The sequence below is a fragment of the Natator depressus genome, chromosome 1 (assembly GCF_965152275.1).
Source record: "Natator depressus isolate rNatDep1 chromosome 1, rNatDep2.hap1, whole genome shotgun sequence".
Taxonomy (NCBI): domain Eukaryota; kingdom Metazoa; phylum Chordata; order Testudines; family Cheloniidae; genus Natator; species Natator depressus.
In genome coordinates this window covers 295,303,645-295,329,071 of record NC_134234.1, presented here as the reverse complement: position 1 = coordinate 295,329,071, position 25,427 = coordinate 295,303,645, and the positions used below count along the sequence as shown (strand labels likewise).

The 25,427-nt window shown below is 41.6% G+C and overlaps 1 protein-coding gene across 35 annotated transcripts in view; it reads left to right on the top strand.

Moving 5' to 3' along the window:
- NRCAM (neuronal cell adhesion molecule) overlaps positions 1–25,427 on the top strand; it is a 290,661-nt gene that overhangs the window by 163,602 nt on the left and 101,632 nt on the right. For 23 of the 35 annotated variants that reach the window (XR_012637593.1, XR_012637594.1, XR_012637595.1 and 20 more), the window contains exons 3-5: positions 16,389–16,586; positions 21,997–22,014; positions 24,683–24,788. Coding sequence is in view for 32 of the 35 variants with exons in the window: in XM_074942226.1 (XP_074798327.1) it covers positions 16,496–16,586; positions 21,997–22,014; positions 24,683–24,788 (215 nt within the window). In the remaining 3 variants the exon portion in view is untranslated. Of the gene's footprint in view, positions 1–6,988; positions 7,089–16,388; positions 16,587–21,996; positions 22,015–24,682; positions 24,789–25,427 lie in introns of those variants that run through there. The other 12 variants (XM_074942232.1, XM_074942234.1, XM_074942229.1 and 9 more) reach the window with 4 other exon arrangements.

Sequence of the window (25,427 nt, the reverse complement as noted above, 5' to 3'; positions counted from 1 at the left end):
ACTTTTCCTAATATGTGGATAGCATTGAGAGTTCTGCTCATGCTGCCAGTCGCAGTTGCGAGTGGTGAGCACAGCTTTTCGAAGCTCAGGCTCATTAAAACATATCTTCGATCAACAATGGCCGACAAGAGACTGAGATCACTTGCTATTCTGTCACTTGAAAATGCCATTGGCCCGTCTTTGGATCTCTCTGACACTGTGCTTCAGTTTGCGAGGGCAAAGGCAAGAAAAGCAACTTTTTGAACTAAAGGACTAGGGTTAATATTCTAAGGCTGTCACCGACTGCAACACTATTTAATACTGGTCCTCTGAATGTTGGTGCACAGTTCAATTTCGTGATATTAATACATTTCAGTTATTCTTAAAATTAAAAAGGTTCTATAAGCTTAGAGGAAATGAATTTTTTATTTGTTTATATATGGGATGAATAGGTACAGATTTACAGATCCTAGAGTGCAAATTTATCCTCTTATATGGTAGGGATAAATCACGCATGCAAATCGTGCATCAAAATCATGAAAATGGCGATAAATACAATACAAATAAGGTATTCAAAAGTTTAACAAATGGGGTGGAGGCGCCGAAGATATTCCTCATTACGGCGCCATTTGGTCTAGGGCCAGCCTTTGGTTTACCTAGATAATATTTATGTACTTCTGAATAAGTATGGATAATTATTTTTGTCTAAGTAAAGTATAGCATTTGCTTCTTCACTCCCCCCTCCCCACACACACACACACATGCCATGGATAAAGTAAGTTAGAGAACAGAGTGGATTTACCTCTTGATGAATAAATGAATCCTTTCTTACCCTAAAGCTTTGAATTAATGACTTGTGTCACTTAGACAGATCATAGTAATTGGCATTGTCCTAGTGATGAGCTGCTTGATGATATTGCACCTAAAACTGTATTATTCTAATGGTTTTAAATAACCTTCTCTGATTTTTGAAAACAGAAAATATCATATAAACTAAGTTTAAAATAAGCTTTAACTGAAAGGGAAGCACATTGGGAAAGGATGTTAGCATTTTCTCTTTTAGAGGGATTAGTTTGTGATAATGATATTTTTAAAATTCCATTAGATATGCAAGATTAACATGTCAGAGAATTAAGCTTTGGTTTTATTTTTGATGCATTAAAAATAGGCATGTTAATCCTTTCAAATTGCTCAAGTCACAGAAAAATCCACATTTACCTGGGTATGAAACACGTATAAAAATTAACTCATTCATATTTTGGGATTTTTTGGGAGGAGGAAATTAAGGGGTGAAACCAATTTTGATGCAAGTTTGTGTGTTGCCCTTTCCTTACACTGTAAGTTCTTTGGGGCAGGCACTGTCACTTACCACATGTTTGCACAGTGCATAATACAATAGGGCTGTGACCTGTTTGAAACCTGTAGGCACTAATGCAATATACATGCTTAATATTAACAACATTCTTTTATCACCTAATCCTGTAGCTTCTTCCTGTGCAATATCTCTATTATCCATCTTTTCCTTTCTAATCCTAGAGCTAAAATGTAAGTCAAAGTATTAGTCATCTGTCATCTAAACTATTGCAACTTGTTCACTGTGGATCTCCCAGATTCTGTCCTTGTTCCTCTCTGATCTGTCCAGAACGTTGCTGCAAATATCGTTTTTCTGTCCACAGCTCTGATCACTTGCTTCTTTCTTTGAATCTCTCTATTAACTCCCTCTCACTTTCCACATCAAGTTTTAGCTTGTACTCTCCACTCTAAAATCTAGGCTCTAAAATCTCTACAACTCCTCTTTCTTCTGTTCTGCCCTCACCCCTGTAACTCATAAAAGATACCATTCTTTTTGTATTTTCTCCCCCTCTCATCTCCATCTTTTCATCCAAGCTGCCTCCTACACCTAGAATAGTCTCTCCATTCTGCTGTTGCAAGTACACACCCTCTCCTCTATCAGGGTCAGTCTGCCACCTAATGAAGGGCTGCTAATTATTTTTATTTTATTTTATTTTAAACACCGCACAAAACATGTAGACTACTCTGTGCTGTATCCACCCCAGGGGGCAAGGAGAAAATCTGGCAGTTCAGCAAGGAGGAGGTTGCTCTGTGTTTGAATTATTGTCTGTTTGGTTCCTTTGTAAGCTCCTCACGGCAGGCAGGCTCTTCTACATTCTCTAGTGCCAAGCAGATAGTCAATACTCAACACAATAACATGAATGCGCAATGAAGTGCCTTTGTTATTATCAGTTTATTGTTCTGAGACAAATATGTTTATTTTGTTTTCAGCTTTCTGTTTGCATTTGCACCATTTGTGCTCTCTCTTTGTCCTGTTACACATGCTGAATGTTTTTCTCTGTCTAGAAATCTGGAAGACTTTACTTTGCACTTTATAATTTAAAAAAACTGAAAGAATTAACAGTAATTCCCCCACCTCCAGTGTCCTTTTCTATGCATACCTGAGACCGCCAAAAGCAGACAATCCCCATTGATGCATACATCAAGTAAACCATTCTTGCTTACACCCACCCTTTTACCTTCTCATCACTCGTTGCTCCACTGCCAGTTATGTATGTTTATCACCATAGTGTAAGCTTTCCTTCAAGCAAAGGTACAGCAGTTAGTTATAAAGTTCCAGAGACCTATTGTGGTGTCACAGTTTACTGGACATCCTTGAAATAATGCATCTACATTCTTCTCTGGAGCGTAACCTGACCCGGGGTCTGGTTAGTGAACCCATCATGGCTGGGATATCTGTTGACAAGTATTTCTCCTGATATCTTTCGTCAATGTGCAGTGGCAGTATGACTAGTCTCATTTGTTAAAGTACAGATGGGCTTGATTTACAAGCTTGCTCACTCTGTATTGTAACCAATATTAGAATGAAACATTGGGAATCCCTTTTCTAAGGCACTTGTTTCTCCCCATTCCTATTGCAGGAGCCTAGGCATTTAATTCAGGCTTTGGTGATCACAGTGTTCCTGTGATTTTCTAAGCACCTGAAAGTTAGGTACAATGATGCTCAGCATAATCTTTGTGAATCTGGGCCTAATGTAGTTAGGTACCAGTCCAAAAAAATATTGTAACAATGGTATCATGGGGCTGCCTGTGTATTATATGTCAATGACTTTTAGGACAAGCATGCTTAGTTTACAAATAAAAATATTGTTTTCCTAACTACCAGTCTTGCAAACTCCCGCTCCATCTTGAGGGTCAAGCTGTTTCTTTCCTCCTTCCCCATCTGTAAGAAATGCTAAATTATGTCTCACTTACACCTGTGCAAGTTGTATTCTCGGTGTCAACAATGCATTGTCATTGCCTTTGGTGAATTTGTATTGGTGGAATCAGCTGAAATTTTGTAAGCAATTCTTTGACACACAAGAAGGAGCATGCTTTCTTGAGTTGTACAGACGCCGCAGAACTAACCAAAGTAAAAAGCAGTATTATTTTTATCACAAAAGTCAGCAGAGATGACTGAATATACAATGATGGGTGAGAGATCGCAAAGTTGCTGAATAAGAAGGCGCCATTTTTCAGAGTAGAACTGCAGAGACTCTTGGGAGGACAGGAAAACCAAACAAACTAGAAGCTTTGGGTTCTTGACACCACTTGCCCTTACTCCAGCAGTGTGGAGCAGCTGTAAGAAGAGGAACTGACAGCCATTTTTTATTTTTAAGCCAAAGGCCCAATTGTTTCCCCTGGTCTCCAACTCCATGCAGAAACGCCCACAGGAGAGAGGGGATCTATTGAAAAGAGCCTCCTTGTGGAGTTCCTCAGTCTTGTCGTGAAACCACATCAACAGTTACACCTGTGCAACCCAATCCTGTAATCCAGGCAGGTGGAAACCCAGCACCTATGTAGATAGAGCTCAACTGAGTTTAGACTGTATTGGTCCAGAGTGCTCATCCTATTGCAGGAGTAAGCCCATGGAGAAGAGAGTAAATTACAGGAAAAGCTGTGTTATTCGGCACTTTACAGACCGAAAAACTCTATAAACCGGCATTTCATGAGGGGTGCTGGGCGTGGGCTCTGAGATGAGGTTGGGTGTGGGAGGGGTCTTGGGGCAGGGAACTGGGGTACGGGAGGGGGCTCGGGGTGCCAGATCCAGGCAGAGCTCACCTTGGGCCATTCCCCGCAAGCAGCAACATGTACGGAGAGGCGCAGCTGCCTGCAGCTCCCATGGGTTGTGGTCAATGCTCCTAGGTGGAGGAATGGCCACGGGGGCTCCGTGCACTGCCACTGCCCCAAGCATTGGTTCCGCAGCTTCCATTGGCCGGGGACCATGCCCCCGATCCCTCCTGCACTCCAACCCTCAAGCCTGAGCCCCCTCCCATACTCAAACTCCCTCCCTCTTAACTTACCGAAATTTTTGACTTACCTGCACCTCCCATTCCCCCAACATGCCTGATAACAAAGCTTTTTCTGTACGTTGTCGCAATCAGAGTTGTCAGTTACAACAGAATGATACAGAACACAAACAGAATGGGCATATAGATAATAAAACTGGTTTACTTTTATTATTATTTTACCCTTATATTATGGTAGCCCCTAGAAGCAGTCAGATCAGGGGTCCATTGTGCTGGGGGCTGTACAAATTTATAGTAAATGACAGTCCCTGCCTCAAAAAACTTTCACTCTAAAGGAAAATAATGTTTTCATCATTGCTGTGAAGGAAGTGGTAAGTAACATGTTTATATATATTTTTGTGACTTGTTCTTTATGAATAAGACTATTTTCTTGAGACTTCAACACAGAGATGTTCAGCTTGCAATGGTTTTTGAGTTGTATGATATTTCGTGATTTGTTTTTTATTCTGTTAATGCTAATTTTATGGTTTTAACTGCAATGATAAAGACAATGTAACTATTGTTCATACTGAAAATGCATAATTTGGAGGAAGCATAATAGTTCTAGAAACACATCAATATTTGTATGTCTCATAGGAAGTTATGCAGTTTATATCTTATAAATTTATTATAATGTTCGTGTTTTACAGTAACACTTAAGAAGCCCCAAGTAAGACTGGGTCTCGACTGTGCTAGGGATTGTATAAAAACACAGTGGGTGACAGTTCCTGCCTGGAGTGCATATATCTAAACTGACAAGACCGACAAAAGGTGGGATGGTTTCAGAGTAGCAGCCGTGTTAGTCTGTATCCGTAAAAAGAAAAGGAGTACTTGTGGCACCTTAGAGACTAACAAATTTATTAGAGCATAAGCTTTTGTGAGCTACAGCTAACTAGCTCACGAAAGCTTATGCTCTAATAAATTTGTTAGTCTCTAAGGTGCCACAAGTACTCCTTTTCTTTTTAAAAGGTGGGGTGGCACCAAGGCCTAGGGAGGTGAAGTGTCTTGCCCAAAGTCACTCACTGAGTTACTGGCAGGTTTCCTGAATCCCAATCCAGTGGAATCATGCTGTCCTCCATAAAAATATGTATGTTGTCTAAATGGCATGAATATTACTATTAATATTCTAACCAGTTTATTTGAGCATGAGCTTTCGTGAGCTACAGCTCACTTCATCGGATGCATAGCATATTGTGGAAACTGCAGAAGACATTATATACACACAGAGACCATGAAACAAAACTTTCTCCCACCCCATGGTCTCTGTGTGTATATAATGTCTTCTGCAGTTTCCACAATATGCTATGCATCCGATGAAGTGAGCTGTAGCTCACGAAAGCTCATGCTCAAATAAACTGGTTAGTCTCTAAGGTGCCACAAGTACTCCTTTTCTTTTTTCTTTTTACGAATACAGACTAACACGGCTGTTACTCTGAAACCTATTAATATTCTGTCACTAATGGCTTAAATAGTCATCAGATTGTGTTAGCTTTTTTTTATTTGCTTTTAAGATTTTGGATTATAATTGTTTCTAACTGGAATTTTTCGTTTAACTTTATCATTTGAATACTAGGTAATAGTAAATGTTGCATTTCTTTATGATATAGACTTGTTTTTAAAAAAAGCTCACATGTCATAAAAGTATATTTTCTATTAAAAATTCTGACGGTTTCATAATTGTTGTGTAAAACACAGAAAGAAACCCTGCAAAGATCTGGACTTGACTGATAAGGGAGTTACTATAATCACAAAAAGAGAATATTTTGATTAAACTTTTTTTCCCCAGAAAATACTATGTGCGCCATAAAATGAATATTTATAACATATAAGCTTTTTATGTACAAATCATTGAATGCTTCTATTTATTAACTCCCTTTTCCCTCATGTGGAAATGTTTCTCTTCATTATTTCCCTGGGAACCTATATACTGCTGCTCAAAACATATGAATTTTGAAAAATTTTTCTCCTGAAAAAGCCTCATTGTCCTCTATAGTAAAATATTCATCTATTTGTCTATATGAAGAATACAGATATTAGACTGAGGGGGGAAAAGAAAAGTTTCATACTCTACCAGTTTACTTGTAATTTTGCTTGGATTTACAGCGTCTGACGTGACTTCCAGTATTCATAACTAAATGTAATAGATTGCACATTTTCCTAAAACCCATTCATTTTTTTATTATTCCTTTCTTGCAGTGTCATAGTCTTTCCACATTTCTAACTTTGTTTGACTCTAATGTGAATACTCTAGAATGATGTAAACAGGTGGGGCTGTATGTGTGATGTTATGTGCATATTTGTACATCAAAACTATATTGGCCAGATGTACTAGGCATAGCTCCTGTACCTTGCCACCAGCCAGCAATATATGGCACATATCAGACATTCTCCTAAAAAGAGGCACAGCAGCTGCATTTAATGGGAGATCAGGGGTGTTGTGCCTATTCAGCACAGGACAACATTCGAGGTGGTGTGTGGCTGCCCCACCCCAATAGCATCTATGGGAGGCATTGAGTCTCTTTGGTTAGATGGGGACTTGTTCCATTAAACACTGAGGTGTCCATCCAGATTTTACCTCCCAGTTTACCCCTTCCTTATATGTACTCTTCCTCCCAGCCCCCACCCCTCCTTCCAAAGGGATTATTTGCTTTCTTCTTTTCTTTTCCCAGGTGAAGCAACCCAGACACTTGAAGCCTTGTGAGCAGGTGGCTAGCTGGAACCATCACTGTGTGCTGTGCCAATACCTAGTGCTCTGCTCCTGCGTCATTGGTACATCCAGAGCCCTTACTCTAGTCCTGTTCTCCAAATTTAATTATGCCTTACTTCAAAAGGAACAGACATTTCCCCCTTGATTTTAAATATTATTCTTTTTTTCCAAGCAGACTTTAAAAAAAACTTCCTTTCAGGCTCTAAAATTGTATTTTGTTTGCTTGCATATGTCTCCCTTAAATCCATGTTTAACATACACATGTTTGAGCTCACTCACAATTAACACGTCAGCAAGAAATACAGGAAATGCCACCGTAAGTTAGTTTTAGTGGTGTATATACAATCTTTTGTATAATCTGAAAATCTATTGAATGGCTCTTTCTGCCAAATTTTACTATGAAAGATTGTTTTCTTGTAAAGAATCGAGGTTAGAGACACTGGTTTATGAGATATTTGATAAAAAGGTTAAGGGAAAAGGCAATTTGTTGTACCAGAATTGGAGATCTGAAACTGAACCATTTATACTGACCTGTATTTAAGGACACGTCTTATTTTGTAGTGGCTGACTTTATGACATAATATAACAACATTCAGCAGCTGTTGTATTTATATAGTATTAAATTATAGCAAATTGTATTTTGAATATGTTGAACAAGAACACCAAGTTGTGCTGACGGACATACAGGAGTAATTAGTTAAATACATTCTATCATAAACCATTTGGGCATTTTCTCTTTATAAAATACGACACTTAATAACATACGGAGTGCAAATTCAGCATTAATTTTCCCAATGCTACTTCCCCCATAGCATACCAGAGTACTTCAGCATTCTATATTGTATTAAAGCATTGCAGTAATAAAGATAGAAAACCGGAGGTATTTTTGCATGATGCCAATTTCACACTAGTTTTAATTGTATTTACAGTCCAGGGGCCTCATTCTTCATGGCCCAATGCCTTGTGGAGTCATCTACATGTGCGCAAAGTGAATGCAATGTAGGTGTAAAATGCTATCAAATCAATGCACGAGTGTGTTAAACTCACTTTGCACAGGAATAAATACACCATAAGATGCCATGCAGTGAAGAATTGAATGCTGGGCATTTCCCTGAAGGGAGAGTGAAGTTAGCCGAGGCTATCTGGGTGGAAGCTTTGCGGGGAGTGGAATCAATGAAGGCCAAAACTCATCTGGGGTGTGGTCCCATAGCGCTCAGAGATTTGTCTAAATCATGGGTGTCACACTCATTCTGTGAGGAGGGCCAAATTCCACTTCTAGTTGTGGTTTGGGATATAAATTTCAGTTCACAACAGACCTCACACTAATGTCAAGATGAAGCTTGAACAAAAATCAAGGGTAAAGTATGCAGTTCTGGATAAATGCACAGGCAAACTAAGCATGTGCCTAGGGCCCAAATGCATTGGTGGGGGGCCTGGTGCCCCCCAAACAGCCATACAGTCTGCTCACCATAGCTGGGCTGACCATGTTGTGGGACCAGCTGCTGCTGCTTGGGGCGCTCACCTGCCGTGACGGTGGGGCGATCAGACCAAATTTGAGTGAGTGGCACTGCGACCCGTGTCATGATAAGCAGCCCCCCGAACAACAGGAACATGAGCAAATGGTCTAGCAGATCCACAGCGTGGCCAACCCAACTGCAGAGAATGTACTGAATGGCTGTTTGTCATTATTCATGAGAAGGTAGGGGCCAAAAAGTGTATTTTGCCTCTGGACCCCTGGTGGATTAATCTGGCCCTGAGAGTACAGCCCTGTGTAATAACTTAAAATGCAGTCATTATTATTTGTTATTTAATCAATTAGCCTTGTGCAAGTGATAAAACAATTATAATTATCATCTAATATTTTTATTGCAGTAGCCTTTAGGGTCCCTGATCCTGAAAGAGGCCTCCTCGTGCTAAGTTCTGTACAAATATTTAGAAATGTACTTCCCAGTTTAATCAGAAATGCTGTTAGGATGCAAACAAAGAAAAGTATTTCCCTTATTTTCCTCCACCATGTAAAAAGTTCACTGCAGTCAGGAGTCCTAGTGATCTGTTTTGCCCAAAAAGGCAAGTCCAAGAAATTCTCCCAGGAGGAGCTACTTTTAGGCATAAGATGTTTTTGCAGTTATACAAGATCCCGTGTCCCATCTTATTTTATGTAATCTTAGCTAGTTGCTCTTTGTAAGGTAGTTGCTGTTTACTACCTTTGCTCCAAACACATTTATCTAAAAAACCAAACATTTCCAAGAGATTTTCCTCTTTTTGAGGTTTAATGTTATTTTCTGTGTACGTGTGATGCTTCCCAGAGTTGTGAGGCACCCTGCTACCACTTGCCTTTAGCATGGGGAAGTCTTGTCTGTGCCATCTGTGGGTCAGATCCCCAACACCACCAGCCTCTGGAAACACAAGCAGTGACTTTCAGGCCTATGTAGGCCCCACTCTCTCTTTACAGGTTAAGGATGGGCACATTCCAATTCCTGTGTCCTTTGAGCATCTCCCTGGAATGTCCAGGCCCTGATCCACTGGACACTTACAGAATTCACAGATCCTCTGTTCCTGTCAAACCTGGCCATGGATGGCCTGTGTATACCAGTCAGGAGATGAACAGCAAAGTCAGAGTTGAGCTGGGTCAGGATACCAGGGCGTCACAGTCAGGCACCAAGTTACAGACAGTAGGCAAGTAGCAGAGTCAGAGACAAATGAGGGTCAGCAGCCAGTCTAGTGTCCACAGAAAGGCACAGTCTGGAGCGGAAGCAAGCAGGTGGTCTGTCTCATTGCTCAGACATCTCCCCATGATGGGTTCCTGGTTTATATACTGACTTGAGCCAATCAGTGGGCTGTGGTGGACCACACTCATAGAATCATAGAATCATAGAATTCTATGGTTGGAAGGGACCCCAGAAGGTCATCTAGTCCAACCCCCTGCTCGAAGCAGGACCAATTCCCAGTTAAATCATCCCAGCCAGGGCTTTGTCAAGCCTGACCTTAAAAACCTCTAAGGAAGGAGATTCTACCACCTCCCTAGGTAACGCATTCCAGTGTTTCACCACCCTCTTAGTGAAAAAGTTTTTCCTAATATCCAATCTAAACCTCCCCCATTGCAACTTGAGACCATTACTCCTCGTTCTGTCATCTGCTACCATTGAGAACAGTCTAGAGCCATCCTCTTTGGAACCCCCTTTCAGGTAGTTGAAAGCAGCTATCAAATCCCCCCTCATTCTTCTCTTCTGCAGACTAAACAATCCCAGCTCCCTCAGCCTCTCCTCATAAGTCATGTGCTCTAGACCCCTAATCATTTTTGTTGCCCTTCGCTGGACTCTCTCCAATTTATCCACATCCTTCTTGTAGTGTGGGGCCCAAAACTGGACACAGTACTCCAGATGAGGCCTCACCAGTGTCGAATAGAGGGGAACGATCACATCCCTCGATCTGCTGGCTATGCCCCTACTTATACATCCCAAAATGCCATTGGCCTTCTTGGCAACAAGGGCACACTGTTGACTCATATCCAGCTTCTCGTCCACTGTCACCCCTAGGTCCTTTTCTGCAGAACTGCTGCCTAGCCATTCGGTCCCTAGTCTGTAGCGGTGCATTGGATTCTTCCATCCTAAGTGCAGACCCTGCTGGGTGGTACTTCCGGCAGTGTCTAGCTTCAGTAGGTCCTCCAGCAGAAACCCAGGCTAAGCTTCCAGTGGAGATGTGGAAGCATCAGCAGCCCAGAACCACCATGGTCCCAGATTCTAGTCCTGCAGGGTCTTACAGCATTCCTCCCCCTTCAGGCTCCTCTTTGGGGTGCTGCCAGTCCAGGATTGTTGTGGTGAGTTTTCAAGAGTAGAATGCACATGGGTGCAAAACTGATTAGGTTCTGAGCCGCTGCGGCCTGAGGCATCCGCTTCCACTATAAATGGACAAGTCAGGTCAGTGTGTGCCAGAACTGGGGCTATGGTGAAGGAGATCTTACGCTGGTCAAAAGCAAGGTGGGCTTCAGGTGACTAACTGAACTGAATGGCTTTATGAAGGAGGGAAGTCAGGAGGGCTGTTTGTTCAGAAAAGTTGGTGATGAATTGCCTATAAAAAGTTATGAAGCCCAAGAAGCACTGAAGTTCTTGGCAGGTCTGGGATGCTGTCCAGTTGCAGATGGCTTCCAACTTCTGCGGGTCCATCTGAATGCCCTTCAGGGAGATGAAGTAACCTAAAAATTCAGTGGTGGCCTCGTCAGAGGTGCACTTCTCTAATTTGGCATGCAAATCATGCTTCTGTAATCTCTCCAAGACAGACTGGACATGATGGCGGTGCTGCTCAGGTGTCTCAGAATATACCAGTGTATTGTCAAGGTGGATGATCATGTACTGGTCCAGGATGTGCTTGAACACATTATTTATGAAATATTTAAATGTTTGCAGGGGCATTGGTTAAGCCTAATGGCATTGCTAAGTATCCAAAGTCTTCCATTTATTCGCAGGTCTTATGCACACTAGATTTTATGCCCCCACAAAGATCTAGAATAGTGAAGATCTTAATAGTCCTTCAGTGGTCCAACAATTCCAGAACAAGGGGTGACCCATCTTTTTTTTTTTTTTTTTTTTTTTTTTTTTGCACAACTGGCACCCCTGCTGAAGAGGTGAATCTCCAAATGAACCCCTTGGCAAAATTTTAATGGATATGTGTGCATAGTGCCTCCAGCTCTGGTTCAGACATGGTGTATATCTGTCTGTAAGGCACCTTTACCTCAGGTTGTATGTCTATTGGACAGTCATAGTCTCTGTGTGGAGGTAGTAAATCCTCATTTTTTTTTCAAACACATCCAGATAGTCTTGGCACTTTTCAGGGAGGCTGAGGTTCTGGTCTGGAGCCACTCCCTTCTGGTTAGCCACCACCATTTGGGGTCTTGCTTCCAAGGGTCTTATCCAACTCCTGGGGCCCTGGGTGTGGGTCACCTGGGGACTGGTCAGTTTTGTTGGAGGCAAGCTTTTGGCAATATCCAGAGAAGAAGTTAATACTCCTGCGCCACTAGGAGATACATGGGTTATGCTGCTTCAACCAAGTGTTGGGAGTACAAATTGGGGAACTGAGTCACAAATCCACTCAATGTAGGCTTAATGTTTGCCTTTATTTATATAATTTCAGACAGAATTATTGTCATTTATAGTGTATCTGGACATATATTTATGCCAGACACACTATATTGGTAAATGGGCCCAAGTTACCACATTCTGGGGCACCAAGAAGTTCTTCCACGTTCCATGACAGTCACTCCCTTCATTAATCCCCTGGTCTGGTCCTTCAGTCACATTCTTCAGTTTCTGTGCTGGTGTTTCTCCAGGTTGGGCCCCTGTTTACTTCAGTGTTTTATACATTTCTACATTGCAGATTAAGTAATCTTGATCCTATTGTCTTTTAGCACATCAACTCTGCGTTTTAGGTAACCTGTACATTATGCATGAGCAAGCCACAATTACTCAACTTCTGTATTTTTCCTGATGGTTTTGCAGTTTCTGTTGTTTTGTGTCACTCTGCCCTGGGTCTTCCCAGAAGAAGGGTTTTTTTTATTTATCATTATATTTTTATGTATCTCTTACTTACATCTTCCAATATGTTACCTTTGTTCTGTCGGCCTTAACATTTTAAACAGATTAGCAGTCTATGTAAAAGAAGAACTGGCAAAACCATACTTATGCCACCAAAGCCTTAGCCTGTTACTCCTCATCTGTACTCATTCACTATACTTAGCTATGTTTTTAATGACTTGTAATTATCAAAGCTCTGAATCTTACCGTTAACAATTTTTCATTTTATATTTCAAAGTTATACATCAGTATATGTTATTTTTTGCTACCCGTAATCTATTAGAAAGGGAAGGAGGAGTTACGGAAAACATAATTATTCGTAAAATCAACATTTCTTGTCTCCTTTACACTTGGGGTGTTTTTTTTTTCATTTAAAGTCCAGTTTTATTTGTGAATCATTGCAAAGAAACTTCATTAGAGATTTTTCTCTGAATGCATTTTGAGGGGTGTATCAATTTTAGGGCCTTGATATTTATTTGCTTTTAATGATACCACTCCACAAGGAATGCCAATAATTATTGGAAAGAATGAAGAGCAGATCACATCAAAGCATATTATTTCCTGGTTCCTTTCCATTACTGCCCCTGCGGGGATGGTCTCTTGGGTCATCAGTCCTGCTATAGAAGTGACCCATCGGTTGCCTCCACCAGTGTGTGCCCTGCTACCAGGCCTGTGCTGGTTTGTTTCTCAAGCTCTTTCAGATTGGACAGGAGTGGAGGATATGTCTTTGTGCCCCACAGTAAAAGTAGAGGTTCAGCTGTCATTAACATTGTTTCTCCTCTGGGACCAGGCATCAGTGAGCTGCATGGGTTCAGGACTTGGTTCTACGGGTTTTGGTGTGGTGGGCAGGCATGGGGTCATTGGGCTATCCCTTCTTCCCTCCTTCTGCAAGCACAGCTGAAAGTCAGTGCACAGGGTGAGATAAATAAAGGCCTCTAGGTGGGTGAGGTTTTCAGTGTGGGCTAGCTCTTCTTTTACATCCTCACTGAGTCCCCTCCAGAGCTGGTATAGATGGGCCACCACATTCCATGTGATATCACCTGTAAGCCATCGGAAATAAGTGATGTAGGAGATGGCCAGCCCTTGCCCCTGGCAAAGCTTCCAGAGGGAAGACTCTGTGGAGTGGACGCCATGCAGGTCATCAACGATAGTTGGGAAGGCTTTCAGGAAGGTGTCCCAATTGGAGAGCACTGGGCTGTTTGTGCTCCAACGGGGAAAGCCCAATAGAGCGCTTCGCCGGTAGGAGGATAGACTGCTAGCTTCACCTGTGACTGCTCTGCTGGGGTATATTTGAGGGCAGGCAGGAAGAGCAGCCTGCATTGGTTCAGGAACCCCCGGAATTTCTGACGGCCCCTATCAAACTGTTTGGGCAGCGGCACCACGGGAGCCAGTTCAAGTGATGAGTGATCTGTGTGGTCACATAGCATAGCTGCTTCTCCCTGTTAGTGTGCTAGCTACTTGCATGAGGTCTATGCTTTGGCAGCAGGCTGTGGCACTTGGGCCTGTAGCATGATATTCTCCACCTCCTGGTCAGTGACTTGGTCCTGCAAGTCCTGGGCCCTTGGGGACCTCATTGTCGGAGGGTGACCCACCCCTTTCATCATCTGTGGAGGGGTTGGATGGGAGGGTAGAGCTGAAAGTGGTCTGAGCAAACTGTCACGGCTGGGTTGTGGGTGGCCTGTATGCATCAGTCAGTTACCAAGTTGAGTATAGGAGATGAGTGGTGGAATCAGAGTTGAGCTGGGTCAGGATACTAGGAGGTCAGGGTTCAGGCAGCAGCTTACAGGCAGCAAGCAAGTAGTGGAGTTGGTGATGAATGAAGTTCAGAAACCGGAGTCTAGTGTCCACAGCAAGGGAAGGTCTGGAGCAGAAGCAAGCAGATGGTCTGCATCATTGCTCAGATAGCTCCCCATAATGGCTTGCTGGTTAATATACCAATATGAGCCAAATGCTGGGCTGTGCGGGGCCACCACTCAGGCCCTGCTGGATGGTTTTTCCAGCAGTGTCTAGCTTCACCAGGTCCTCCAGTGAAAACCTGGCCTGAGCTTCCAATGATGATGCAGTAGTGTCAGCAACGCGAAACCACCATGTTCCCAGATTATAGTCCCTTAAATTCTTACAGTTCCCAAAGGAACAGTACACCACAGCTTACCAGTCGCACCTTAGATCACAGCTCTGCTTCCAAACCACTTGAATGTTGTGGTAAAAAGACTCAAAGATGCAGATCTCACAGAAAAAGGGTTCAAGTGTAAGATAGAGGCAGCTAAAGTCCCGAGGTGCAGGAGACAGTCAAATTTGCCCAAATCTCTTGAAAGTGGAATCCACAGTTAACTGGTCTGTGTCTAAAACAAAAAGTCCAGTCTTTTATAGGTTTGGCTAATTATTACCACATTATTATACCATATAAATTATTATTTGTCGGGGATTTAGTGACATTGTGTCTGCTATTACAATCTGAGTGTTGTGAGATGGTATTGATAAGATAGGCCTTCTCTTAATGCTGAATGCTATGAGGTTTCTGTTCAGTCTGACCTCTGGAAAGTAGTTTCTCAGCTGGAGTCACACCACAGAGAATCCTCTGCCACAAGCACCTAACAGTTTTATCCTGGCTTTCTCAAGCTACATTGCCCATGTGGGTCTTGGTGGGTTACAGATGATGATGGAGCTAAGAGGTAACTAGGTCTCAACCCATTAAAGTCACTTTAGATTAGAACCAGACTGGAATTTAGATAAAAAGGAGCCACTGTAGTTCTTTGAGCATGGGTTTGAGGTGATCCCATCAACCTTTGATGCCAGAGAGGTGGACTACTAAGAAGGACTGAGGAAATTTTTAAAGGACAGTTTCCATTGGGCCTTCATTGCCACCACTATGTCAATGACCTTCATAAGAAAAGGGGGTTTGGAAACTGGACATTAATTGGTAAGGTTGCAGACACTTAGTGTAGACTTTTTCAAAATTAGCTAGACTGCGGAGGGTTTGTCTTTCTTGGAGGAGGCATTGATGTTTTCAGTTAATAAAGGGCCCAGTTAAAAAAGGGTGCTAGCATCCACTAGTAATGAGGGAAAAGCACCAGGTTCATGTATCACGAGTAAGGCTAAGATTTTGTCATGGTTATTTTTAGTAGAAGTCACGGACATGTCACGAGCAATAAACAAAAATTCACAGAAGCCGTGACCTGTCTGTGACTTTTGCTGCTGCGGCTCCATGGCTCCCCCCCGCCATCATGGTGGCTGGGAGCTGTGGGGTTCCCCCTCTGCCCGCAGCAGCTGGAAGCTGCAAGGGGGGCCCCCCTCTGCCCATGGTGGCTGGGAGCTGCAGTATGACCATATTTTCAAAAGAGAAAATGGGACACCCCCAGCCGCTTGCCCGCGGCATCCCTCTGTGCGAGGCTGTTGCCCGTCGCTGAAACCCTGAGGAGGGCCCCCTCAGGAGTCTGTCATCTGTCGCTGGAACCTTGCAGGGGGCCCCTTGTCCCTGCTGTCTCCTGTTACTGGAATCCTGCCAAGGCCCCGCTGGCTGCCAGCTCCAGAGTCCTGCAGCCCCTTGGACTGAAGCAGAGAATATCACAGATTCTGTGACTTTCATGACCTTCATGACAAAAACGTAGCTTTAATCATGAGCTAAGTCTTCCTTGCAGCTTTTAGGTCTGATTTGATGAGTGGCTTAAATTTCACCAAGGCCAAAAGATTTGGCACTGTTCTTAGTCCTAAGTATAATATATGAACTAATTCTTTACTGATGGAACATCTCTGTAGTATTGTTACATCAATTATTCTCTTATTCTTCTCTTCCAGCTTTCTTGGTTACATTTACATACCTATTCCAACATCTAGTTTGGTAAGAAGAAAAGAAAGTTGGGCAGGTTTGTCTCAGTGGGAGTTAACTAATCCATCTTAAAATAATGATGACAAAGAAGACCATATCTGCGAGCAGAGCTTCCTTGATTCTCTTTTTGTGCCGGATGATTACTGCATTGGAAGTACCTCTTGATCGTAAGTATTAACTTGTGAAATAAGCATGTTATAATGGAAGATAAGGACAACATCTAAAACCAAACACTGAGAATGTATTAGCAAATGAAGGAGAATCTATGTATCAAAATATTTTAATCATTAAGTGTTTACTTTCAATTTATAATGTTTTAAAAGAACTGTATAAATAAAATAGCCTGCATAATTAGCCTGAGAATGGCTGATGGAAGATTTCCATAATTATGACAAATTTCTAAAAGTATCTATTATAGGCTGGGATGGTATTGTTAAGGTTGCCCAACACTTCCCATTATTAGACCCTGTGTTCAGTAGTTTATAATTTTGCTGAACTTTGACCATTTTGGCTGAAATTTTCCATTCCATGTTCAATGCCTGGTGTCTGCCTTAGGTTGGATTTTTTTGGAAAAATTTCAACCAAAACAGTTCAGTCATTTTCAGGAACAGACTAGAGAAAAATACATTGTTTCTCCCATGGATCATTCCAGGAAGGAAGTCCAGGTCCAGGACTGGCAAAGATAATTAAGAGCCCTAGGTGGCATAGGGGGACAGCTTCCCTAGGGCCGATCCTCCCCTTCTCCCTGTTTCCAGGTGCAGGGGTCAGGGTGCAACAAGGAGGGCAGGGGGGCTCAGATCTCCCCGCTTTGGCCATAGACAGAGAGGTGAGGAAAGCTGGGGGGAGGAGGTCCTGGTTTCTTCAGGGAGCTGGTCCTGGTTTCTTCAGGGAGCTGGGAGGGAGATGAGAGGGTAGCGGGGGAGAGAGAGCTGCAAACCACCTCCTTAATTCCTACCTAATTTTTTTCATAAATATCCAAGGTTAGCATCTCTGCCCCAGGCCACCTGACGCTCCAGGGAGTAGGTCACCCTTTTATAGTGGCATTTCCTAAATTTGGAATGGTTGACTTTGCGACTTAAATAATGTTCTTGTAACAAAGTTGTGTGTGTGTGTAATACTAAAAATAAACTACATAAAAGTAAAAGTATCAATTCACTAAAGAGACCTAAGTGTTATGGTAGATATCTCAATGAAGATCTCTGCTCAATGTGCAGATGCAGTCAAAAGAGCAAACAAGATGCTACAATACATAAAGAATCGGATGGAGAATACATAAAATACATAAAATATTATAATGCCATTGTAGAAATCAGCGGTGCAGCTTCATCCACAGTACTGTGCATTACTATTCACACCATCTCACAGGGGTATTTCAGAATTATAGAGGGTTCAGAAATAGGTAATGAGAATGGTTGGGGACATGAGAACACTCTTACATGTTGAGATATTGAAAAGGCTGGGATTGTTTACCTTTGAAAGAAAACAAATAAAAAGGGGCATAATACAACTATATAAAATAATGAATGGTACAAAGAAAGTAGATCTTGAGCTTCTGTTCTCCCTGTCTCCTAACATGAACAAGGAGATGTTCAATTAAATTAAAAATGGCAAATTTAAAAGTGATAAAAGGAAATGCTGTTTACTCTTGGGGCATTCTATGCCAAAAAATTGAAAATTCTGCACACAATATTGCAAAATTCTGCAAATTTTATTTGTCAAAATAACACTATATAATCACACCAGTTTCAATTATTTTGGTAATTTATTTCAAAATGCCTGTCAGAAAGTATGTCTGTAACAACACAGACACACACAAAATTTCCCCCAGGAGTAGAGAGTTAAAGAAACCCCTATGAAAACTCAGTTCCAGTTTCTCTGCCCCCTTCCCCCCCCTCCCTCCCACAGCCCGAGCCCAGCCCGGGGGGGGGCAGACACCCACAACCCCCTTACCCCCAGAGTCCAGCCATGGTGCCCCTTCAGCCAATACACCCAAACCCTCTTCCCCCCAGAGCCCAGACATCCACCCTCTCTCCCCCACCAGAGCCAAGCCATGGCTCCTCCAGCCCAGACACCTGCCCCAGAGCCCAGGAATCTAGAGGGAGAAACAGCCTAATGCTTGGTCCCAGGCTTGCATGGAGCTTCCTGCGTGCTGCCGTCTCCTTCCCTCAGGGTGTGCTGATAACTGCAGCTGCCAGGAATCCTCTAGCTCCCTCCCCCTCCCCCCAGCAGTGTCTTCGGTGTGTGAGCTGGGCTCTGTATGGTCCAGTGGCCCCTAGTGGCCGCCAATAGCATTGCAGCCCATTTCTGTGGGGGAAAGAAAATTCTGCGTGCACAATGTTAGTTTCTGCAAAATTCTGCATTGCACAGTGGTACAGAATTCTCCCAGGAGTAACTGTGCCACATATGTAATTAGATTGTGGAACTCACTGCTGCAGGAAGTTTCTAAGGCTAAGAACTTAACAAGATTTAAAAAGGAATTGGATCATTGTATGGATAAGAATAATATCCAGAGTTGTTGTAGATAATGCTAAAGACAATTCTGGAAGGGGTATGAAAACTCCATGCTTCTGGGTTTAAGACAATCTCTAATTATTACAGACTGCGATGAGATGTAATGTGGGGGTGCAGATTACTCTACATCTAGCTACTGTGGAGTTCTTACACCTGCCTCTAAAACATCTGGTGCGGGTCATTGTTGGAGACAGAACATTGGACTAGATGGACCACCAGTCTGGTCCAGTGCAGCAATTGCTATGTTCCTATATTGAACACTTCCATTGATTATAACCACTGTGACAGAGTCAGGCCAGATGGCTACAGGAGAGTGATCGAAGGGAGATATATTAGCCCCAGATTAAGCAGGTCCCTTTTCCCTGGGTAAGGTAACAGGGGCAGTTCCAGCATAATCAGGAACTTGCTGGAACCAATTAAGGCAGGCAGGCTAATTAGGAAACCTGGAGCCAATTAAGGAGCTGCTAGAACCAATTAAGACAGGCAGGCTAATCAGGGCACCTGGTTTCAAAAGGACCTCACTTCAGTCAGTGAGGGGCGTGCAAGGAGCAGGGAATGAGAGGGTGTGCTGGTGGAGGACTGAGAAGTACAAACGCTATCTGGCATCAGGAAGAAGGTACTGTGGTGAGGATAAAAAAGGTGTGGGGAGGAGGCCATGGGGAAGTAGCCCAGGGAGTTGTAGCTGTCGCACAGCTGTTACAAGAAATGCTGTAGACAGCTGTGATCCACAGGGCCCTGGGCTGGAACCCAGAGTAGAGGGCGGGCCCAGGTTCCCCCGCATCCCCCTTCTCCCATTGGATATAAGAGCAGTTGACCTGGACTGTGGGTCCCACCAGAGGGAAAGGTCCCTGGCCTGTCTCCCAACCCACTAGGTGGATCAACAGAGACTGTGGGGTTTATTCTCCTTCCTTTTCTCCGTGCTGGCCAGCGATGAGGTTAGCTGAGTGAACGGCAGGTTTGAGCCACAAGCAAGGGCTGCTGTGAATCTGTGAGGAGAGCAAATCCGCCAATAAGTGCAAGACCCACCAAGGCAGAGGAGGAATTTTGTCACACCACGTAGAACAGAGAAACCCAGTTTAAATCTAGTCATATTTAACAGAAGTTAATTTTAAGACAGGGAAACTCAAACTTTGCTACACCAAGGGTTATGTGGGCAATTTGCTGGGAGTCTGAGGTGGATTCCTAATTGGTGTAAAACAGCCTCCTTCATCTTCAAGCCAGTGGTGTAGCCTGCAGGGACTAAAAGGCCAGCAGGTAGCTCTGCAACTTTATCAGGGCATTCAAGGCATCTGGCTTCACTTCCATTTTGAAGATCAGTATGGTCATGGGCCATGTTTCAGAATTCTGAGCCACAAGTTCCCCCTTAGGTGCTATGCCTCTCTTAAACCAATTGTCTGAAAGGACAATTTAGGACCACTGATAACTGCGGGATTAATACATGAGCAAATTCACTGATGTCTCTAATCTGCATGGTTTCCTTTACCCCAGTTTTGTCTGTAATAAACGATTATCTACTGTAATCATCTTGGGGTTCATTAAGCAACAAAGCAGTGAATGAGAAAGGAATAAAACGTTTAATAAAACAAAGCAGAGCGATTCTGTGGTGAACTGCTGTACACAGCTACACTGTGTTCTCAATGCCAGTGTCCAGCGCACATCTCTAAAGTCCTATATTCATAATATTGTCCCTTACGAGGGAGCGTGTCTAAATTATAATCTTCCACAAACATATGTCTGCACCCACTACTGTAAATGCTTGTTTTTCTTTAATAACAATACACCTAAATTGCAAGTATTTGTGGTTTTCCCCTACACGTTTCCCAGATATTTCAAACTAATGACCTTCATTTCTATAACAAGATCAATATATCTAAATGAGACTGGACTTGTAAATGCCCTTACAGCACTACATTACTAAACTGCCGTTCTGTGATTTTTAAAGCATGAGGTACAAATGCCTGTGTTTTCTAAGTAGAACTTGTTTCCCAGGCTCTTTAATTTTACACAATAAAAAGAAAAGTAATTCAAGCCCCTTCGTAGGTTTGAAATGTATATAGTTTATTTGAATGATTTTAATGTGCCCATCACAGTGGTATCTGGGCACATGAAAGACCATAAAAGCAACGCTTTCGATTAGATTAACCTGCCTTCAATAGACAGCAAAAATGGACCTCCTACCTATACCATGCCAGCTCTTAAATTATTAGCTAAATAATTGTTGTTATAAATAATGGTAAAAACAATCAGAACATATATTAATTATCTCAGTGTGACCAAGGGATGATCAACAGTGTAGGTAATAAAAGGTAGTTTGTCTTTTCATTCTTTGAAATATTATTGAAGATGGGACCATATGCGAAGTAAACAGTATGAGGATGAGATCATATAGTGTAGCATGTGACAGGGAAGATTAATTATACTTTTCAGTTATTTTTCAAATTGAAATTAATTGCATGTCTGTGGAATAGAGTTAGATGCTTTTGTCTTTGCATCCGATGAAGTGAGCTGTAGCTCACGAAAGCTTATGCTCAAATAAATTTGTTAGGCTCTAAGGTGCCACAAGTACTCCTTTTCTTTTGTGAATACAGACTAACACGGCTGCTACTCTGAAACCTGTCTTTGTAAGAGTTATTTTAGCCTTAAGCATTTCCTTTGTACTTCCATATGGTCATATGGGTAGATTGATTTTGGCTGCAGCATGAGAGCAATGTACTCTATTAATTCTGATTTCCTGCCTCCTCAATACTTCCGAATCAATGTTCTATGTCCCTTTTAGGTCAATGCCACATACCAGGGTTGCCATTAAAAAGTGAGCATTTCAGAGCAGTTTCCTATACAGTGGAATCTGAGATACTGTAGTATTTCCTGACACAATGGCAAATGTTTTTAGTATTTCAGATATTACTGTGTGGTAACTGTTGATAAATGTTCTCTTTATAGACGTCCACGTATTTGTCAGAGATACTTACCTTCCCTCTCTAAGATGCTAAGTTTCTTCTTACTAACAAATGATTCTCTTTAATCTCTGTTTGCCCATTCACCTGCTGATTCTGATGGGGGGAAAAGCAATACTTCTCAAAGAATGTAAGTTTCTGTCCACAAAAAATAGATAGTGAAAAATAAAATGTGTGCTGCTTAAAATTAATACTTATTTTGTTGAGCATTGAGTGTAAAGTCCAAATAATATGGATCAGGTATCTGTTCACAATTGTGTTTGCTGTGGCTAAATGTTTTGTGCATGCAGTGTTAAGAAAACACTATTGTATACATGTCAGCTTGAAGGTGTTTTTATAAAATAAAACATTCAAACACAGTTTAATTTTACTTTACCTGAACAGTAAGAGTCTTACAATTTTTTTAAAGCAATTTGCTATTGCTACTTTCAGGAGTAAACACATTTGGTGAAACTGAATTCATTGAGAGGTGTGTATGCATAAGGCAGGGACAATATGACCCACTCATTTTTTATAACTCTGAAGGTGGAGAAATTTTTATTTATTTTTAAACAGTGCATACAGTGAATTAACTAGGTCCAGTCTTCCTTCAGGATGCACTAACGCATCATTGTGCCCATCATTGTGCCCATCTTGAATCCAGTGAATTCAAATACAACGGGACTCCACATAGGTTTGAATGTTTTCAGATCTTGATGCAGGATTGAGATCTTATATGTGCATCAGGTGCTATCAATATACTGTATTACAGAAGTGCTCAAATAGTACCCCTTTTCAGACAGCACTTTTGCCATCTTAGAACATTGGGTGTACTGGCCCCAGGAACTGTTCCCCAGAGGGGAAAAGAACTAGCCTCTGACTGCTTCTCTAGAGGAACATGTGAAGAGTCATATCCTGGGAAGAAAACCTCCCAATCACTTTCCTGTATGCAGTGAGGGAGGAAAGGAGATGCTAACCCTGAAGGACCCATTCTGTTCTATTTAGGGGATTATACCACGCCATGTTACAATGGTATTTGAACATATTCACCTTGCTATTCCAGGAGATGAGCATGTGCAACTCCCACTGCAGCCCACTGGGAAGTATCTCCTGGAATGGTTGGTCCCTTGTGAAACCATTTCTCTTTCTCTTTTCAAGATATGTATTAACTAGTCAAATAGGGAAATATGCATTTGCAATGAGTTAATGAAAAATTTCCAAAATTTGTAAAAAAGGTTGGCTCTGAGAATTTCAGTACCTTCCTGTTAGTGTGACAGTTATGGCCCAGTACTGTGAGGCACTTGAGCACCTCTTGTGAGATGGTGTGTACTCTCAACTCCCATTGATAGGATCAGGACCCTTGTTACTAAGACTTCTTCTAATTTTGAGGTACTAATCAACTTCTAGCTGGAAAATCTTGCACAGTTTTATGATTCCTTAGCAGCATGTTTAGAGCAATCTTAGGTCCCCATGCTACAATCCTTACACACAGAAGTGTCCCAGAGGAACTTTATGGTGAATATTTTTGTCAGTGAACATTTTTTTACCCGTGTAAGGGTTTCAGGATGATACCGTTACAGATCAGGTCAGATAATTCAGTGGTTAAGTGTATACTGGGGTGTACATGCTTACGTGCACAATAATTTACATTTGTTTTCAGAGGAATTTACTCTGGAAAAAAGCAGCATATGTGAGGAAGGGTCATAGGCCAAGGGATTTCATGGACTTTATTTATTTAAAGCTGAACATATTCAGGGATAGAACTCTGAACTACTGTAACGATACTCTGGCTGCCACTGTAGTGTAAAACAGATTGGGAGTGAGATATGCAGTAAGACATTGATTGGCACTGTCTGCAACTCCTTCTTTTGTCAGGAAATTTTGCATTCCTTTCTGTGCAAAGAGAGGTGCAATCAATGGTAAATGATTGCAAATTACTTTACATAGATTGGCACCAACTCCTTCACCAGGGGAATGAGTTTCAAACCATGCCAATCATTCTTGAGCACTTGACTGACCCTGACATCTCTTGTTCATCCTTGGGCAATTCAGCAAAATGGCTATTCCTTATTAGTTTATGGAAAAGACAGAAAATGCAAAATCCATTTTAAGTTTGTTCAGTACTAGGAGAATAAAATGTAGAATTTTTCCAAGTACTACTTTTGATACAGAATTCCTAAATGTCAGTATCTGTCTTATTCCATCCTTAGTGGATATATTTATTTTTCTAAATACTTAAGCAATAGTCAAACTTTCAGGTACAAATTTATGCAAAAATTATTTTACTCCTGAAATGTAGCTGTCCTTAAATCATACCTCAAGTGTGAATTAGTCATGTTACGACTGAAATTTTGAACAAACTGGACTCCTACTTGGAGTGTTTGAAACACATCCAATATTTATAAAATGAAAACAATGTACATCACTTTTGATTGGTTTGTGTAGACTGAAGAGAGCTCTTTTCAAGTGTAAATTAGGGCTCTTGTTTGTTTGTTTTGAAATATTTGTTGGCTTTAAGGATTCGGGTGTCCTTTGACTTCACAAATATTGAATGAGATCTGTAGTATATTAAACAAGGAATATCCATTAAAACCTCTTTGGAAGGGTCTTCAGTTGTGGTAAATCAGCACAGCTTCATTGAAGTGAATAGAACTAACCTGATTTACAATAGAAGACCATCTTGCCTTTTGAATGCAAAGGATACTTTAATACCAGTCTTTTGTTGCTAATTTTGTCTTTTTTGCCTATAAAACTGTTGTGCTGGTACCTTGAAAATATCATTGTTTCTTAATGTTTCTTAATTATGTTCTGCAATAAAGTATCACAGCCTCCAACAATAACTCAGCAATCTCCAAAAGACTACATTGTTGACCCTCGAGAGAATATTGTAATACAATGTGAAGCAAAAGGAAAGCCACCTCCTAGGTTAGTACTACTTTTATTGTTTTTGCTGTTACAGAAAAATGTAGAAAAACTAGAATAACAAATATGAAAACTAAGAGGAAATGAAGTAATTTTCTAGACTAATACACATAGCTTTAGTCTAAACTAGTAACATCAAATCAGTATGAAGTCTTATGTTTACCATCCTTGTTATTTTTATAATATTAATAATATCTGCATTAAGTGAGTCCTTCCCATAGAAGTGCTGAGGACACTGAACTGAACAACAGTACCATAGAAACATTCTAAAAATGTATAGTGTTACAGTTTTGAAACATCCTCTTAAAGTTTTTCAGTAGGAAAATCAGTAAAGGGGATCATTACAGTAAAAGGGGTAGGCAGCTGTACATGGGGGGCACTTCAAAGAATACCATAGCACTGGTCTGTTCACCTTCTATCCTTGGGTATCCCGGTGGAATTTCTAAAATGCAGGTGGCGTATGAGCACACATAACTGCTAGAACAAGGCTGAAAGTGGAGGTTTCAAATTCATCCATGGTCTGCACCATTATTTGCTTGATTGATGTATTCTATGATTGCTAAATTGTACAATTTTGTGAGCAAAATGCAATGCGCTAAGGAATGTGTGTCAGCTTAAAGTTGAGTGTCCTTGATTTTCTAG